General features: G+C 44.4%; 1 protein-coding gene across 11 annotated transcripts in view; it reads right to left on the bottom strand.

The window, feature by feature from the left end:
- LOC104149619 (PDZ and LIM domain protein 5) overlaps positions 1-19,700 on the bottom strand; it is a 141,944-nt gene that overhangs the window by 71,860 nt on the left and 50,384 nt on the right. For all 11 annotated transcript variants that reach the window (XM_068941578.1, XM_068941572.1, XM_068941575.1 and 8 more), the window contains one exon: positions 17,490-17,641. In XM_068941578.1, coding sequence (XP_068797679.1) covers positions 17,490-17,641 — 152 coding nt within the window. The remainder of the gene's footprint in view (positions 1-17,489; positions 17,642-19,700) is intronic.

The raw sequence follows: 19,700 nt of genomic DNA, 5'->3' as shown, positions 1-19,700 counted from the left end.
ACATTTTTTAAGTGAATCGAACGTGGCAACTCTTTCACACTGTTCATACAGGCCAGACTTGCTCTAATGCAATGACCTTAGCTGAGCGGGCAAAATTAGAGAAGTCATTTATTACGCGCTAAGAGAGGAGCAATTCTTCAGAGGTGGGGGGAAGCAAGAATAATTCTTCCACATCTAAACATGTTACCACCTCTTTAACGCACCCCTTGCACAGCCTAGGTTACGGAGTCCACGGAAAAGCGCCAAAGAGTTTTCCTAACACATGGATACAGGCAGCTTATCTTGACATATCTGAGTGCCTTGCCCGTCAATATTCCCTCCTACTCCCCTGTCAGCTGCCGCAAGGTTTGGGCAGGCATTTTTTGCCCTTTAAAGTACAGAGCATCCAAACACAGTATATAAACAAAATTAAACAAGCTAAAATAGAGGGTTATGTATTAATTTAGCGGCACTGTGTATTCTGCAGACACAGCTAAAGCCTGACAGGAGGTAGAACTGCAGCATTTTGGACATCGTACACAAGCGCTGTAGGTTTTTATTAATGTAATATTGTTTCCAGACACCGAAGCAACGCTACTCAGGGCAGGATACCATCTGTTTGTCGTACGTGGAGAGGTTTGTATTACTTGTTAATCTCTGCGAGTCTGCATATACTTTCCACTCCCTCAGTTCAGCGCAACCAAGGGCTGGTTTCCTCAAACACATGTGTACCCAATGATTCTCTGCATGCTTAAAAAAAACCATCCAGATATGACTGCCCATGAGTAGCACCCATGAATAATATTTAGACTAGACAAGTACATGCATTATTGGGTGTGGAAGAGTTTTAGCAGCTGTATTATTCCAATGCAGCTGTTCACAATTACTGGCATGCATTGTGAGGCAATTCTGATTAGAGATATTGTTTAATCTATATATAAATGCATTATTTCGCTACTCAAAAGTTTGGCATTTAGATGGTAACTGCAAAGCTTCAAAACAAGTCTATCTGTGATGTCCCAGCTAGCTATTTTAAAGTGTGCCAACAGAATTAAAATGTCACCAAAGATCATGCCACTCTCCGAGGCATCTGTGTTATTTTAAGCAGTGAAGATAAACTGCTGCCAACTTCACATTGTTTCCTTACATCTTTCACTCAATAGCTATGGGCACAGCTTAAAATAAACGTACGGGGACAATGACACCACATGGCAAATGCTTGCTAACGAGCCTCTGAAATTCCAAAAAGGCACCGGACAGGTTGTACAGGTCAAGTTAGAAGCGGACCGAAAAGTTTCACCTGAGCGTATGAACGGCAAATGCCCCCAGAGACCAGCTGTACAGGAGAACCATGCCTTCCTTCAAATAGGTTAGCATCCACGGGAGCTCTTTAATCCACACCAACACGCTCCCCCCACATCTGGCCTCATGGAAATGGGACCACCTTTAGGGTTCCCAAGGTCCCCCAGCCATTCTCCTCACACCTCCTCGTCTGGTCTTCCACCTGCCGCAGTAACCTACAGCGGGGCATAGTATGAACCCACCGATGGCATATCCTGTACCTTCATTTCCACATTTTTACCTGAACAGATGACAGCTAAGTCCCACAGATACTCTTTGGTTGTTTTTTTAATTGTTCTGATCTTCCCAACCAAATAAACTTTTTTTTCCTCTCTCTTTTAGGAGGAAAAGCACTGAAACAAGTCAAGAGGTAACTTAACGACTGGTGACTCACAATAAGAAAAGTACTCAGTGGTATTTAAAAAAAAAAAACACAAAACCAAACAGCAGGAACTTGGTGTGTCATAAAAAGGATCTGACGAATTCTTCACATTTTTCAAGAATAAAATCATTTGGGTGAATTATACAATGAATAGGGAGAGTGAAGAGCAAATATCTAACGTTTGTGATTACTCTAGCTCACCCCCATACTTCCTTTCGGCCTCACCCACAGCGTGCAGCTAGTCACGGTATCTCATCCTAACAAGGAGACGTTCTCCTGTGCTAATGTATTGGAAAAAAAGAACTCAGCCAAGGAAAATATCCATGATCAAAATTAAAGGTTTAGCTTTAAAATAAAAATTGACCATGAAATTATATCTCCAAACAAAGCCCCACCAAAAACTAAAACCTTCTGCATCTCCTTTAAAAAAGAAAGGAAAATAAAACAAACAGGAAGAGTTTGATTGTGCCGTTTATTCAGCTCTGGATCAAAGGTGTGCTTTGCCTGCTAAATACTGGCTCATGGCAGAAACAGTTCAGGTCCAGCCCTGCAAGGTGTTACGTTTCTCCAGGAAGGCTGCTAAATGCCTCAGGCTCCATTAACTTTAACGGGAGATGAAAACTTTCTCTTTAACTAAGAACTTTTTTTTTTGGCCACATCAAGATAAATTCAAAACTTTGTAACCGTATTTCACTCCAAAGTGCTTTTGTTACTTCCGGCATAAAATAAAAAAGTACATCTAAGTTAAAAATAGGAATCCATCCTGCCTACAAAGATACAAGTCTATCAGCTAACTACAGCCTATGATTACATGAAATGGATTTCTGATTTCTCAGACTTTTTTTTTTTTTTTTTTAAAATGATCAACAGCAATATGGAATTAATATCGATTTTCAGCACTGGCATGCCACCCCCAAGGCTATGTGGAAAAAGACTGACTTATAAAGCTCTTGCCTTGCCTTCCAAAACTTGGGAAGAAGATAACTGATAACTCTTTTTTGGCTAAGGGATTCCAAGATAACTATCGGCTGCAGACACATTTATGAATTTAAGTACCTGAGAGGCCTTGAATGGAAAACATGACACAATTTTGTACTTCCAAACACTGTTAGAGGTTACACCTAATGCAGTATGGTGTGTTTTAGTGACTCCGAGTGTCACTGAAGCTTACAAAGCCACTCCACATGAGCAGACTGCATTTAATGGAAAAATAATCTGTTAGCAATCAAGTCGCATTAGTTATCTCTGAAGTCACCATGCTCATTAAAACTTTGGCTTTCTGAACTCCACAGGACATTTTAAGAATGTATTCTACCAACCATTTTTAGCCTTTAGCATGGAAGCTTAACAATTATAAAGGATATTAAGTAGACTCCAAAATACTCTGGCTTTATTTTCATACCAAAAGGCACTAAATGTGTCAAAAGTGCCTTCTGCTGAAGCCCACGTTATTTCCGTAACTCATTCCTTACTGCCGAGATACACTGCTTTGCACAGCAGCAGTCACTCGCAGCTTAAACGTGAAAAACAGACTCGGGGAAAAAAGCAAGCCCCAAGAAATTCAAAAAGCAATTGCTTCGCAGATAACCCATTTAATTGCCCAGTGAGGACTTAATTTTAATTGCAGTCAGAAAGCAACATCAAACACCAGCTTGGAAACAATCTCACCTGCCGACACACATTGTCTATGCACCTATCTCAGGCAGTGGCTTAGAGCCTCGTGAATTTTTCCACGGGTTTTTATTTTGGCAGATTCAGTGCTTACCTACATCCACATAAAACCAACTTTTCAAACCTTCAGGAAAGCTTTTTTTTTTTTTTAAACTATAATTTTTATTGTACCTTGGTAAGAATTAGAAGAGTTAGAAAATTTGCAGCTTGCCAAAACTGCGGGAACGATCCTACAAGCTTAAAATTTGCACGGCACTAAGAGGAACCTCGAAGATCCAAAAACACTGAAGCATATAAATCTGTTGTGAATTTAAATGCAGTAGAGAGACTGAAATCACTTGCAAGTTTCATTTTAACAGAAAGGAGAAAGGCTCATCTCAGCTCACACAGTCTACAAGAAGGCTGGAAAAACCTACAAACTAAATCTGCAGGAGTTGGGGGGGGTTTTGCAAAGTATGCACCAAATACAGTTTAGATCGATCGAACTGGATGCCAACAGAGAAAACAAACAACAACAAAATTCGTTTCCTCGATTTATGAGAGGAATGCATGCCAAACACACAAAAACCCAAGGTCAGTTGTGGTTCCAGTGGGCACGACCCCTCTGTACCAGCTAGGTGAGCCCTGCTTTGAGCCTCTGAGGCGAAGCAGCCTGTCCAGTGGGCAGATTATTATCCCAAAGTGTTTTCTGAAAGATCCGCAATCACTCTTTTTTCCTCCCCCCCCCCCCAATTTCATTCCTATACCTTTATTGCTGCTATTTTTGCTTTTAACTCCTGTGGACCAGAAGTACAGGCAGTTCTTTGCCACGGACTATTTCCCCAGAAGAGGCAACCTTCAGCGACCGGAATCCACACTAATATCCCTGCACTGAGGATGTGCCACAGCATTTTCACTACTTTTTTTCACGTCTGCTATTTCTCTTTTCCGTCTTCTTCCCCTAAGTGTTGTGCATTCTTCCCTTAAAAGTCTCCTCTTTCTCCGAAGCATAATAATACTCTTTCAGGCAGTTGTTTCCTTTCTGCTCTGCCCTTTGCTCCCAACTTCCTAATCCATTCTCCCATGCCCACGTTCGCGCTTTTCAGAGCTCCTCCAAACCGGCAGCATCACAAGTCTCCCTTGTATCCATCTGCTGCCCGGGGGCGAGCACGGATCTGACGTCTCCAGCAGCAGCCGGTGGCCTCAGGCCGTGCCCGAGGCAGAGGAGGATTGTGGCGCAAAGGCGAAACAAACGGAGGCGGTTGAAAGGGCAGTTCAAAACCTTTCTCAAGTTGGGGTAGGGTCTCTCAAACCTTCCTGCTCACCTCGAGAAGGAAGGGAAATTTTTCAGTCTTTTTGGCACTTTTGGGGGAGAGGCTCAAACGCTCAACGGCGCGTCACCAGAAGCACGTCCCCTGGGGCTCGGCCGCAGCCGGGAACCAGCATCCTTTCCAGGACAGAAATTACCGCGCACCTGTCCATGTGAACACGCACAACTGCAAAGACAAAGCGCATTTCGTCTAGCGGGGACGAGGAAGAGCGAGCTGGGACTAAGCTGCTGTTTCGGATGCATCCTCGGACGCGTTCCCAGCTCAGGTCTGGACCCAGCAAGTTGACCAAGGCTTAGCTCTGCTGCAGACAGCGGAAACGGTGCACAGACCCGGGTAAAGGAAGTCGAGACTCTCTTCCCGAACGACTCGCTGCGCGTTAGGGGAAAGTGGGGCTGCACCGCGCGCCAAGTCGGAAGCCATTAAAAACCAGCGTGAGAAAACGCTTTCCTCCCGCACGCAGCACCAACACCTCGATGCTGCCAGCCCGCCACGAGAGCCGCGGTGACAGCTCTACGAAACAACGCCCACCCGAGCCCGGTTTAATTGCCGGTTACAACCGCTCAGGGCAAATCAAACCCACGCGTCTTGCGCGAGCACGGCGCTTCTCGCCACGCAGGGGTCACGGAGCCCCCGCGGTTAACGCCGCCCCTCCGCCCTCGCCGCGGATTCATCAGGCACCAGCCGGAACGAGCCCCGACACCGGACCGACAGGCTCGCCCACCCCACGCGCTCCCGCTGGAGACGAGGCCAGGCCTCCCTCATCGTTTCTAAACTCTCTCAGTATTCTTCGCGCCCCGGCATTCAGACCCGAACGCGTCCACCGAAACACGCGCTACTGACCGCCAGGCCAAAACACCTCCTATCGGAAAACGCCAGGCGGCGGCGGCGATGCCAAACCGACGCGTACGCGAGGCCTTTGCTCTCCGAGCACCGGGCAAAGCTGCATCTTTGCCTCTAACATTAAAGCAACAGCAACCTGGAGAGACGAAACTCACAGGCGTGTTTTGCAGGGCAGCGACGCTCAAAAGAGTATTTTGCATCGGAGCTGTCCAGAACAGCGTGCTTTTCTCCTGGTTTTGTTCTCTTTCGGCAACTTATCTTTGAGAAACGAAACCCAAGTATTATGCAATAGTTCAAAGTAAAAATAATTGATCACTGAAACTTGAAATGAACATTAATAATTGGTATTCGCCTATTCAATTCTTTGCAATAACAGAGTGTGGGGAGTGGGGTGGGGGCGCAAAGACTCTTCAGTTCACAAGGAACTAAATAAAAATGACTGGTAATAGTCATCTCTAGATTAAGAATAATTATGATATTTTCATTTGTGTAACATCTACTATGGAAGCCCCCAAGAGATTTCGGGTAAGCTCAGATTTGCCTGTGTAAATGGTAGATAAAAGTTATCTGCATTAAAAAAAAGAGAGAGAGAAGACGAAGAAAACAAAACCAAAAAAAAAGGAAACCAGAAGAAAAGAACAAAACATTGCGTGAAGCCAAACAAGATCTATGGCAAACCCAGGAACCGTCCTGGAAATCCAGACCTTAAAAGCTCCGCTTAATCACACGATCGTCTCTAACAAACAGAACTACATCTGAAATAACAAGATTACCAACAGACAACATATTTTGTAAGTAATATAACATTTCAAATAAAGCTGTATCTAGCTGCCTCACATAGCAGGTAATATTACTAGAGGGGAAAAAAAAAGGTGTTGTTCCACTGCGCTTCAGTGCTTAGGGAGGATGGGTGACCGCGTGCTGCTGTTGCCGTGCACACCAGGGAAATCCATCACAACACATGGAAAAGCAAGCTCCGATTGTACCACAGGCAGCTTGGAGATTAATAGCCTTTGCACATTACTTTAGTGAAACAGTATATAACCAAATTTGAAGAATCGTGCTTTTTCAAAGGCTTGCTACGACTCAGAGCAAAAAAATAAAAAAGCTACACTCTTCCTCAAAGGATTATTTATAAATAGGGGGAAGACAGTTACCGAAAGAACTTGCTGAAACACAGCTATGAACCTTTTTCCTAGAACAACTACAATGCAGGAAACATGCACTTGAAAAACATCCAACTGGGAACGCCGCGAAGGAAGGGCAAACATCATCGCAGCCACTACGGACCGGCCAGCCTGGTGCCCCTCGGTTCCTTGAGAGCAAACACCTTGCCCTCGCATCGGGGAGTAGGCGCTTCCACCAACTAAACAGGAGCTTTTATACCATGTTGCATCACCATCAGTAGTCAGCAAAAGTAACTCCTGTAATTTAAAGAGATTTATTCCACTTCATGAAGATTAGCGTAGTTTGGTCACTGCGCTCTGAAAATATATGTACCTAACGTTTGGGAAATAAATTCAGCCTACTAATCAGAAGTGTCTACGTTGCTACAGAAGACCTGAAGCGCGAGCTGGCAGCCTCCTCAGGTGGGGGATGTCTGAACATGCACGCTTTGTTTCCACCCACCAAGAGCAAGGAAAGGGCTTTTCAACACCCAGGAACGTACATCGACTTGAAAACCAAGCAAAACCGACGGACTTGCGTAGCTTGCAACCTGGAGATTGTTCTGCGGTGCAGCCGCCGCAGTCAGAGCCCCAGCAACACTCGTTAGCACCGCATCGGCCCGGGGGGAACTGCTGTGCTAAGGTTCAGCTTGCAGATGTGAGTCCTTGCTGCAAGCAATAAAATACCAACCTGACCGCGTGGCCAACATTAGCTGATTCCCTGCTGCCCGCAAAGCTTCCTCCCTCAACTCCGCTTTTCCGAATTCTGAAACACCGCCGGAAATTACTGCAATTGCAGAAAGTTACTCTAAATCACAAGCAGAAGTTTGTTGTTAACATGTCTTTGACCGTCTAGCTAGAGAGGGCTGCCAACCGATCCTCACCTCCTCTACACCAGCACAGCTCCCCTGAAGCGCACCGGCTGCCCACGACCTGCTCAGATCGAGTGCGATGCTCTAATTCCCAGATATTTCCTATCAACTACACTGCTTCAGGTAAAATATATCCGAGTAAATTATAATTGCCCGTTCCAGCCTCCACAGGCAGAAATCAATCACCTCATAACTCAACCGGAGTATAGCTTAGCTTTAGCTGGAAAATATAGTGAAAACAAGCTTTTAAATTAACGCACATCTAAACATTAAGCCAAAACTAATGCTACACTTTTAACGATCTGCTGACTGTAAAACTTTAAGAGCTCGTAGGATCTTTTTCATTTTACATGCTTTGCATGAAAAATTTAGACTCTTTGTTAACAAAGTTTGAAATCATTTTACATCAGAATAATTCAGTATCGAAACATTTTATGGAATATACCAGGATGATGGCTGCAGTTATCATCATGTTTTATCTTAAAATTAAAGAAGACAGTCCTTGTATAATAACAGCTGATAAATATCTCTTGACTAGTCCCAGCATATTATCTGAAACATGTGCATGGTTTCCGATTTTACAGCAGATGTTTATACTGTCAGCAAAATCACTCGCATTAGATTTTTTTCCCCGTCTTTTTTTAATTCCATGTCTCAAAACAACCAATTTTTAGCAGTTGGACGTAACACAAAGTTCAGGACCAGATTTTACAGTATTTGCCGAGCGTCCGTGCTACGCCACCACTTGCACAAAGCAAAGGCACGGACATTTCTCACGTGGCCATTTCCCACTGGTTAGGGAAAGAAGCAAGAATATCGGTGAAGGCCCTTTGGCTATCGTTTGACCCACTGCAAACAGGTGGGAACTTCTGGGATCCAACACCTCCTCCCTCCGATTTCGGTGAGGGACTCTCAGATTTCACCAGACCAGCACGTATTTCCCCACAAGCACTCGCACTCACTACGCTTCACCTGGTGCTACCCCACCTCATTTCTCACCCAGCCGCTTATAAGCCTCTGCTGATTGCAACACCAGAGCTATCCTTCCAAGCATCTACAATTCACCTTTTCTTTTTCCTTCCTAGCCCTGTTAGAAACATGAAACAACTACAGTTTTGCTTTATTACAGCTTTGTCCACGTACATGTTCAAGCAAGCAGGTGTGCACGTTCAAGAAGTCAAGAAGAAAGCCGCCCAGAAGACGTGCTGCCGTTTCTGTCCGCAACCGGTGGATGCTTTAACAACGGCTTTATTTTGGGCCTAGTACCCAAGAGAAAGTTTGGTGTCCTACAATGCTCAGCCTTTCCCTTAGGGAAAATTCCTGTTGCCGCAGAGCACAGCTGTGGAAAGAGCATCGTTTTTGATGGAAAAGCAGTCTCAATTAGCTAAGGCCAATTCCACAGAGGACTGAGGACAGGAATCTTGAAAACCCATCATAAAGTGCAAGCTTATAAACCTAATTTATTAGAGACAATTACTTTATGATGGCCTCCTTATTTTCACATAAGTGAGGCTCCGATTTCAAAATGTACTCCTAACCTGACTGTACTCTGTTTCAGCCCACCAGAATACGGTAAGTAGAAGAAACCCAAAAGCGTACCATTAAGTTTGCTTCAATTGCTACAGCTCAAAGGTGGCATCTTTCATTTCCCTGGAGGCAAAGGGAAAAAACAAACAAAAAAGTGTGCTTCCTCTTAAATCTTCACCAAAATAAACATTTAATTCCTAGTACTCTGTTTATTCACCTTTTTTGTCCCCATTTCCCCCTTTATTTAAACCCCATACGACCAGTCTGTGGTTGTGAACATTTCCTGCACCGGTATTAATGACACAGGAAGAAAAAATATTTATACATGCGTAACCCACATTACAGTTAAAAAAAAAAAGTGTCAAATTTAAAGTCGAAGAAAACTTTCTTAAGTTCACTAAATAATGATCTACTAGTGGCACTCAACATTGTCCACTATCTTTATTTACTATCATATTTATTTTTCTATACTAGGTACAGTATCAACCTCAAGAAACTGAGCCGTCCTTACAAATCTGTTGCAGCTCTAAAGACGCCCTGGAAGGCGCTAAAGCTGCACACCACGTGCAAGGCTGCTTGCCTTACCGCTTAAGCGGCCCTGGCTACTACCCATTTTCCTGGTGGATGCGGAGGTAGGACCCCTCCAAATTACTAGGCTCCGTTTTTACCCTGCAACCTTCCATTTTCACCCCCAGTTCCTTTGAACTGAAAGGCACGGCTTTAGCCTGTCGGGTTCACTTAGCTGTGGCATGTTTTGTGGTTCATCTAATTGCCAGTTGCCATGCAGCAAAATGCTGTGCACAACAAAAGGGCAATTTAAATACCAGCTGGGAGCAAGAGCTCTGCCCTCTCATTTATTCGGTTTGCTGGGCAGATTTTCTAAAAAAGCACCGCTTAGCTGGCAAAACCTGTTCAGCTGCTAAATTAGGAGCAAAAATTTTCTACCTTGCCTCAAAAAAAACAAAAAACAAAAAAACCCAACAACATACACTTCTGTGCCAAGACACCTTTGCGCGCAAAGAAGAAACCAGCATCTTCGTTGGTTTTGAAATCTTTGGAGGCTGTTTTACCCAGCAGCCTGCTTAATTTCAAAATCAGGTAGGACACGAGGACCTAAGATGACTCACAGTTTGCTTGCACTGCAATATAGAGGCCCCCCACACGAAACCTTTTTGGCCTCAGAAGAGCGCTTGTTAAGATGCAAATGCGTGAGCCTGGAGGCGACCAGGTCAGCTCCCAGCCGGTGCCGCAGCACACCCCTTCCCCACGCAGCGCTCCGTCTCAGATGCGCTTTCACAAGACCGTCTCAGATGCGCTTTCACAAGACGAACCTCCGCCTACGCCTGGGGAAAGCGAAGGACGCCTCCAAGAGCCGGATGCCACCAGCAGAAGGGAGACACCACAAACGCTCTGCTCCGCACCAGTAACGCCGCCCTTTCAAACCGTGAAGGTGGCCCTTCCGAATCGCACGGGACTATCAGGAGCCTGCACAGAGCTCATGGGGTGGGCTTCAAAGAAAGGCAGCCTCAGAGACGCGCGCGCGCTGCAAACCCGCAGGTCAGAAGTGACTCTCCCACCACCGGCCACTGACCGCACGCTCCCTGGCAGCATTCATCCCGCAGGTCACGTTGCTTCCAGGCCTAAAGGTCAGGCCGACAGAAGCACTTCAGGGTTTTCATGCTACGAGGCGCGCAACCTTGGATCCCCTCTTCCCCCGCGGGCTCCATCAGCCAGGCCGGGGGCTGGTCAAGCCCCGGAGCTGCGCGGGCATTTCTCAGTCTCATAAAATCCGTGCCAGCAGCCTGTACTCATACACACGAGCGCTTGCTTTCAGTCACGTCCTCCCCCTCCACCCCCTCAATATAGACTTTTAAATTTCTGAAAACACATGAGCTGGGGGCTGCCCAAAGAGAGGTTTCAGGAGTCAGGAGAGGGACTACAGAACAGGCACCAGACGCTTCTGACCGATAAACCGAGAGGGCCGTTTTATTTTGCTTCGCTTCGTTATTTTTCTTGCCCGGTCCTGCAGGCTCGCTACTGCAGCCGTAAGCGACGTGTTTTTGTTTCTAATGGATGCCATCCTATTACCCCGTTTTCCTACTTCTGAATACCTGGCTTTGCAACCTGAACGCGTCTTTGGAAACACTTTTTCCAGGCAACATCCACATACTCGGTACCTCTGCTGGCAAAAGCTGTGAGAGCCACAGGCCGTCAGCGCGGCCAGGCCGCGGAGACCCGCGGCAATCCAGGAGCAGAGCGTCATTAAACGTGCTGCTGCCGATTCCCCAAGACGCGCTGCCTGGGCGCACTCGGGGTGCGACTTCAGGCAGGCAACCAAAGGCATCTTTCAAACGCCGTGTCTTTTAAGACTTCAAGTTCCTGAAATGCTGGCGTTTTGGGGAGGGGGGGGGGAAAAAAAACCCATGAACATTTAGTATCAGCAACAGATCAGAAGTAAGTTAGCCGTTTTTTGCTAAAACTTTCAGCAAAACAGCTAGCCAGTAACAAATAGTTCAGCTGGACCATCTGAAGTCCAGATCTACCTGGAACAGCCATTGCCACAAAGCTTAGCGACAAATATCTAAATAAGAGAAGTGAACCTCCGTTTCGGGGGTGTTATTTTTCAGTCAGTTTATTTTCAGGCATAATTATACCAAATTAATACTAAGGATTGAGAGTAACAATCTGAGATTGAGGAACAAGCTACCTAAGGCTTTGAGTTGTGGCTAAACTATATATAAAATATATATTACAATGGTGCTTCTTTTCCTTAAGCAGCCAGCACTCCAGGAGAGGGCTAACATCCCTGACGGAAGAGTTCTGTAAGAATGAGAATTATTCTGGAATCCTTTTTTCTGCACTAATATCGAATTTAGAAAAACTGATTCAGAAGGTATGATGCTTTCAACCAACGCGGTGCCTATGTCCAACTGGCACAGGAAAAACAACCTTTTTTTTATATGCTAAAAAAGCAAATAACCAAAGACTAAACCTAAAATGAAAATGCCTATGTAAGGGAAATGATCATGGCTAGGAAACCAAAGTTGGAGAGTAATATGACTTCCCAAGGCATTCTTATCATAGCTTTCTTAAAGGCTGACCCTTATATGGTTTATGAAAACAAAACACCCACCCTGAGCCACCCAAGACTCAAACCTGACAATGCGATTAAACCATCAGCCACAGGGAGATATGCATTCTTAATAGCTTGAAATCCTTTCTATACTTGTATTCTTCTACTTGTTCCTCCATTTTATTTTTCATTATAATAGCCTCTCCCTCCATTTTACTTAGCAGTTAAACTGTTTTCTCTCCTTTCTACGGAGACAGTTTAAACTTTTAACCATCAGGATGTCAGACTGCCCGTAACAGTGATCAGGGCTGGCTCTCAGGATCCGTGGTGCCATTCCCTGCGCTGCTGGCGTGTATTTTTGCAAGGTGAAGTACTTTCTAGCCAACCTAAATTCTGAGAATATTTTGACATCTAAAGGAGTAAAGACTCAAAAGCCTCTTCAAAGCTGGTCTACCTCACTTCCCCATCTTCCAAATAGAGGCAACATCATCCATTTTTTCCTGTACTGTGTTGTGCAGCTCTTCTTCCTGTGTATTTGCCAAGCCGACTCAACGTAATCTAATTTTATTATTATCTAATAAAAGCCTGAGAACAATAACAGTAAGTAAAAAGCATACTGAGTCAGTCTTTCTGCAGACAAAACTTTCTGAAATGGAAAACCTGAAAAATGACCTTAGAAAATGGAAATCAAATGATCCATAACATTTTTTCCCCCTTATTACTCCACCTCAAACCATGAGACTTTCAGCTGCATTTTAAGAAGCGTCTAGACTTCATGTTTCCTGAATGAGAAATTTAAAAGATGAGGGAAGGGTATGATAAAGATTCAGACTCAGGAAGACAGGCAAGATAATAAATAAATAAATGCTGACTCACGCTTTTTAACACTCGGTTTTAAATTTATCAACTGCGGTGCTGACCCCTAAGTTTCACGCAAATTTTGGCTCCTCAAGTCCAAATGAAAAATATCCAGCAGGTTCTAGCCTCGCCTGAGACACTAACAGCCTCGTAATTTAAAAATAAATAAGCAAGCAAGCAAAAAACAACCAAAAAACTCAACTAAAGAAGAGTACAAAACAGTAAGTCACTGAAATCCATCAGTTACTTTGCAACACACGCAGTCAACCACAGAAATCCATGAGTTTGTCCGCTGCAGAGGTGGCAGCAGAATTCCGGCAGCCATTCGGTGCCGCTGATCTGCGGCGCCCAAAATGATTTCGGAAGTACCTCGTATAGTCAATAAGGCTCAATAACCTTGTGAACCCCCCTTTCAAGTCCCAGTGTGAGTGATCCTGGCGTGTTTTGTCTGGAGTACCGAGGGATAAAGTTCTTACCAAGAGCTGAAAGAAATTCCTCTTAAGAACGGCACCATTTTCACACTACAGTGGTACAGGTTGGTGTGACCAGCTGGAGCGTTAAGTTAGTTCTATATTACAAAAGCCAAGGGAGAAACAAAACAAAAAAAAAAACCCAACCCACAACTTCGCAGGCTTTTCTGTACTGTTTTGTTTTCTTAATCTCTGCATTTCCCATTAACGCACTTTCCAGAAGTTTCATGGGTACCATGACCTCACGTAAAAGTAAAAATCCAAGATCTTCATCTTTCTGACAGGCAAAGAGTCATTAAGGCAGGACTGCGGAGGAACAGTTCCTCCTCCCCTCCCCAAACAATATGTAAGATAGGTGGTGGTTCTTCACAAATCAGTGACTTACAGACATATTTATGGAAGTCCACGCTAAGTTACTGAAGCTGGAATCATGTCCAAAAAGCAAGCATCTGGCTTCCATCTGCCCTCATGGGAGCCAGGAAAGGGCCTTAACTGAAAAATAAAGTACTGGGGTGCAAAAGAGCAAGAGCTCATGCAGGGAGGGACATCTACCATAAAGAACATAAAGAACTACGAAACGCGTTTAACGTTAACAAATATTCAGGAAACTAAAACAGCACGTTACCAAAAAAACAAAAAACAAAACAAAGCAACAAAAAAGGCTCACCACCCAACCCCCACAGATTTTTAAGCTACATCTTATACGAAAAGTGAGCATGTAAAACACTAAAACTATCATTTTAACTTTCAACTTTTACAATGCAACCTTCAAACCAAAGAGTGGGACTTGTGTAAAGAACTAACTAATATTAGAAACATACACCTGAAAATACTTCCCAACGCACGCAGATGTTAGGCACCTACTACTGTAGGCAGCTGGCAACACAAGTTCACATCTCTGTATCGAAGCAGCCTCCAGGCAAGGTGGCCTTTCAGTTGTGACAGCTGTAACTCCAGTTCCTGCCAGCCACAGGGAACAACTGCCTATTTAAACAACCAACAGGCTATATTGCCTTAAGGAGGAAAAAAGCAGCTTTTCTTCTCCTTTCGAATATTTTGTCAGCGTTCACGGGCAAGTTACAAAACATCTAAATTGGTTTTCCACAGGAGGGGCCGGGCACACTGGCCTCCACAAACATATTCCTTTAAAACTGTAAATAAAGCCTTTGAAAGCATTGCTTTAAATATCCCCCCCAACCTCCCAGGCAAGCTGCTACCTGCACCTTATTTGGTTTCTCAGTTTATTTCTTCCACCTAGAGCTTAAAGCACAGGGGGGAAAAAACCAAATGCAAATCTGACCAGCAGTGCAGAAGCTTACCAACTTGTGGTACAACACCTACAGTAAGCTGATCACAGAGTACTCCCCCTCTCGTCTGAGTACGCAGTACTTGACTTTTTTTTAAATCACAAATAAAGATTACTCAGTGTTACCATCAAATACGTATGGAATTGAAAAACAAAATACATTTTTGTTCCTCTGACTACTTTCAGCTGAATTCTTTCAGCTTGCTTAATTGCTTCCATAAAACAGCAAGCACGTGGACGTGCTCACAGTGCAAAAGCCATTAGCTAAAGCCATAACGTCCTTCCAGTTTTCTTGGTCCTCAAAAATTGACACATTGATCATTGGTTTCTTTTGAAACAGCAGTATAGCAGGACAGTATCTACAAATTCATATACACTTTTAAGACTAACCTCAGCACTCTTGCACTGTAGTTCAAACTAAGGGGTCTGTGTAGAAGTAAATAAAAGCTCAAGGACGGTGCAAAAAAAAAAACCCTAAAGATCATTAAAAGCAGTGAAAAATTTAGATGCATCTTAGATTTTCCTATCTATGTCATCAACTCATATTTTAAAGGCCCGCATTCTTTCACATCAACAACATCTCTTTAATCTTGCATGTGAACAATAAGGGCTCAAAATATCTTACTTCGTTTGTTTTGCTTTGGGAGAAGAGGCAGGAGCAGAAGAATTTAATTATGGAAATCCCCGAATATGAAAACGGCGTATCTTGCCTCCACCCCACGTATAGTCTTGGGACGTCCTTCCCCGGGGCAGCTAGTATCTGCGGCCAGCACGAGCCAATCCGATCCTGAGAAGCACTTTCTCCCGGGCCAAAAACAATAAACAAGCAAGCAAGGCAAATCTCCTGCCGAGCAGCAATGAGAGCAAGGCGGCTTTCACAGGCAGAGGAGCCAGGAGAGCACTGCCTAAGCTTGGGTTTTGTAGGGTTCAGGGAGAATTAGAAACAGCTGGAGAGCAGGAGACCACAGCCTGGCACAGCCTCGGGACAGGACATCTGTCCCACCCACGGATGCCGGGACGGAGGTTGTTTCTTTGATCGTGGCTAGCCTGATCCTGCGGCGAGATGACTTCAGCTCTCGGCTACCAGGTAGCAGACGCCGATGAGTCAGATCCTGCGTGGGGTGGGAAGGGTGGGAACCGGAGGGGACTGGACAAGCACATTGTTCCTTGGGATTTGAAACCACCGAGCAGCCAGCCCAGCACCCAACCAGAAGCAACTTCAGACAAGTCATTGCCTGAAGGAGGCACACCTGTTATTCCTTTCCTCTATCAGATGCCAACCCAGCCCATCCATTTATAATGATGGGAGAAAACAGGCCAAACCCTGACCTTCACAGCTGCCTGGAGGAGTGACTCAGCGGGCACCTGGAAAGCGCCGTGCTCAACGCCCTGAATGCCCTGTTGAGGGACAGGAGATCAGCTGGCACGCTAGATAAAATCTGCGATTCTTCGGATGAGCTACCCTTGTTTCATCGAGAAAATTTTAAGATCAACTTTTTAAGTTTCACCTAAGGAAACGGCCCGGGGCATGAACTGCTCCACAAGACGCTCCTTTCCCCAGAGGCTGAGCAAGGGGAGTCACTTTTGAGGGGTCACTAAGAACCAAGGTACATCAGTACAACGGGGCAATTTTGCAGTCAGTGAAAGGACCCGTTATTTTTTATTATTATTATTTTTTGATAACAAGAAAAGCTGGTTCTCATTATGCGATGACTTCAGGGGCTGATCTTCCTCCGAGACACTCGCTCACATCACTGAATGAAAACAGCAATCTTCTAATAAAAGCCAATATTTTGCCCTAGGAGACTTTTAAGAGTTTAAAGGAATTCTTGCTTGCGCTGCTGCTCTTCCAACTTCAGAAAGGAAATACAAGCAAAAATATTGCACACCTCTCTCAAACATACATCCACAGACTGACAGGATTTGCTTGACGCTTGACACTTTCTTAGCAAGCACTGGTCAGGCTGGAATATGACACGCACTCCTGCTTTTCAAAACTCTCTCCACAGGTGCCAACAACGGTAAACCCATTAGTGTAGACCGACTGATGAACTTCTGGCCACTTGTGTCAGCTAGCCCTACTGAACAGCAGCATACAAGACTGCCTGGCTTAGAAAGGAGAAGGGGTGGGGGAAAATGACAAAAAAACCACCCCACACCCTGATCAGCCTACTCTTGCTGTTATTTTGGCTGCTGGACATTCAGAAGGGCACTGAATAAGACTTACTATGGTAGCCAGATGTAAAGGAGCAAGGGGAGTTTTGGGAACAAAAATGATGACGTAGGACACGACCCTCAAAAAGAAGTGTTCCCAGTCAATGGTGGGAACTAGTGGCAGGGTTGGGGGAGAGGAAGAGAGCAGGGAGAGCCTGGTTCAGGCCTGTTTTTAATTAAAACACTTAACAAACCTGAAGCTCAAGAAGGAGGAGGAACTAGAATTCAGATATTGTAGACTAGGTGACAGAAGGTTGGAAGAGGTCTTTATCCACTCATATAATTAACTCCTAATAAGTTTTCTAAAATGCTATAAATCAAGACACATTTCAGACGGCAACAGCCTGTCTTTCACACGGCCACTTAACTTCATGCACTTTGCCAAACCACTTAACATGTTTTTATCCTCCAAGCAACTGTTACGACAACGATTAATTTTTTTTTTTATTACTACTATTATTAAAGCAAATGGTATCTTACCTTTGCAGAGTCATGTTCAAATTGCCTGTACACGCCTTGATCTTGTTTTGTGCTTCCAGATGAGTCATCCCATCTGTACTTATGCCGTCAATGGTGAGAACCACATCGCCTATGCCCACGTGCGCTCGGGCTGCCTTGCCGCTGTCGTTCAGCTGAAACATCACAAACACAGCGAGTGAGAAACTTGGCCGCGTTATCTTTAGAGTCACTGAGAATACAGCTTACTGACACAGCGCTGCGTTAGTAGCGAGAGACTCTCATTTCTCCTTTGCGTGTCCCTGTGGAAGTTACTGCACGTCTACTGTGCTTTCTGGTGAAGTCATATTTATAGGTTCTTGTTCTTATTTTACTTAAGGGACAGGAAAAGCATTGCACAGCCTTGCCCTCTTGCCAAAATCAGGTTCCACGTGTGCTTGCTCGGCTGAAAGTGGTGCATGTTCACCAAGAGCCACAAACAGGGACAGGCAGTTGCGCAAAATTTCCTGGACTCAAAGTTCCCGCCTCTTATTTCTTAGCATCTGAATTTTTTCTCAGGAGAGGACAGAGCAGGGCTGTACACCATTTTTTGTTTCCATTCTAGATTGCTATCTAAACAATCTCTTCAGAGTCTAGGTATTTGCCAATGCTCACATGCGTGGAACATTTCTTTCGTAGCAAAGCTGACTTCTCCCCGGCTGTAACTACTAGAAAGTCAAAAGTTCAACACTACAGATAGTCTGGTTCACGGACTTAGTTTTGCACTTCTCTTGGAAGGTTTATAGCCCCAGTGACCTGCAGTATATTCAGACCAGAATAAGAAAGGCCTCTTGGCCAGTCCGCCTCTTGGATCAAAGTCACTGCTCAAGTTCAGCTCAACTGCCTTCAGTCCCCTTCCATGAAATATTCTAGCAACAGAAACCTTTGTACAGTTCGTGTTGTTGACCTCGGATTGAACAATAAATTTGTCTTTTCATCTGATGCCACTGAATTTCAGCTAGCTTCACTCCCAAGGACAGAAATAAAAACGTAGCCTATAGCAAGATTTATGCACCAATTTACTTTGCTGTTCTCAATCTGTTGATCGCTTTATAGCTTGCTACAGAGAGCAATCCTGAACGGTGCAAATTCCTTCTTTTTTTCCAGATGTATTTCCTATCTTACAGCAGAGAGGCTGTAGCAGCTTGTACTTTGCACACAAAACTTCACAACTTTTTCTTCGCACGCAATCGTGATGCTAGTGTTTGGAAAAGTGCTACGTTTTTAGGGAGGTGCTGCAAACACAGAATTACAAATTCTGCTCTTGCAAGCGACTTCTCAAAGGGAGACAGAAGGAAGGCTTACACCCGTGCTGCTGTTTGACAGCCCCTGTTTCAGTGCATTCATAGGGAACCGAGAAGTTACCACCATGGCAATGACCAATCACAAAGTGCAATCACCAATCTGCACATCATTTACTTCTCTAGTGGGAGAAGTGAAGCTAGATCTTGAAATCTGCTATCTTTGGCAAAGGAAATGCATGAAATATGAGGACTCTCTCTCTCTCTCTCTTTTTTTTTTTTTTAATATATTAGGATGTGAACAGCAATATGAGGAAAAATAAGTCACCTGTTGGTAAGCATACTGAGAAGTGTCCCATCAGCCTATTCAATGTGGTTAATGCTAATTATGACACCTATCTGACTTTCTGAAGACAAATACTTCAAATGAGAAAGTTGTGCCTAATACTGCAAAAGGAATACTTCAAAAATGTACAGTTTGAGGACATATATTGAAAGCATGAAATTTTGCTCTTAGCGGGTCACAACTGGCATTTCTGAACATCAGTCTATACAGTACCGATAGCTGCAGTAACAGTCTTCAGCAACCAGAAACAATTGCCAAAAATTCAAATAAAACCAGCAAAATCCTCCCATTTGCTCTTACCACCATGCTACGAAAACACATCAGTCCAGTGAAAGGGGTGGCAGGAGAAGTAGCAGGACTTGCCAACCCTTCAGATTCAAAATATCAGTTAGTCCTTCAGAAGCATTACAGGTCAACATAATTTTGCCCAGAGGTGAAACAGAAGGGTGCTGACAAGGGCAAGGTAGCAGAGCCGGTTCCACGCAGAGGAGAAAAAGTGGAAGACAAAGGAGTACAAAAATACACTAACTCAGAAACCTTCTGGGCTTCCTCAGTTCATCAGTACTATAATTTGCGTAGTGCATCATTCTTCAAAAAGCTTCAAAACCA

The sequence above is a fragment of the Struthio camelus genome, chromosome 4, assembly GCF_040807025.1.
Source record: "Struthio camelus isolate bStrCam1 chromosome 4, bStrCam1.hap1, whole genome shotgun sequence".
Taxonomy (NCBI): domain Eukaryota; kingdom Metazoa; phylum Chordata; class Aves; order Struthioniformes; family Struthionidae; genus Struthio; species Struthio camelus.
This window is presented reverse-complemented; position numbering and strand designations above follow the sequence as displayed.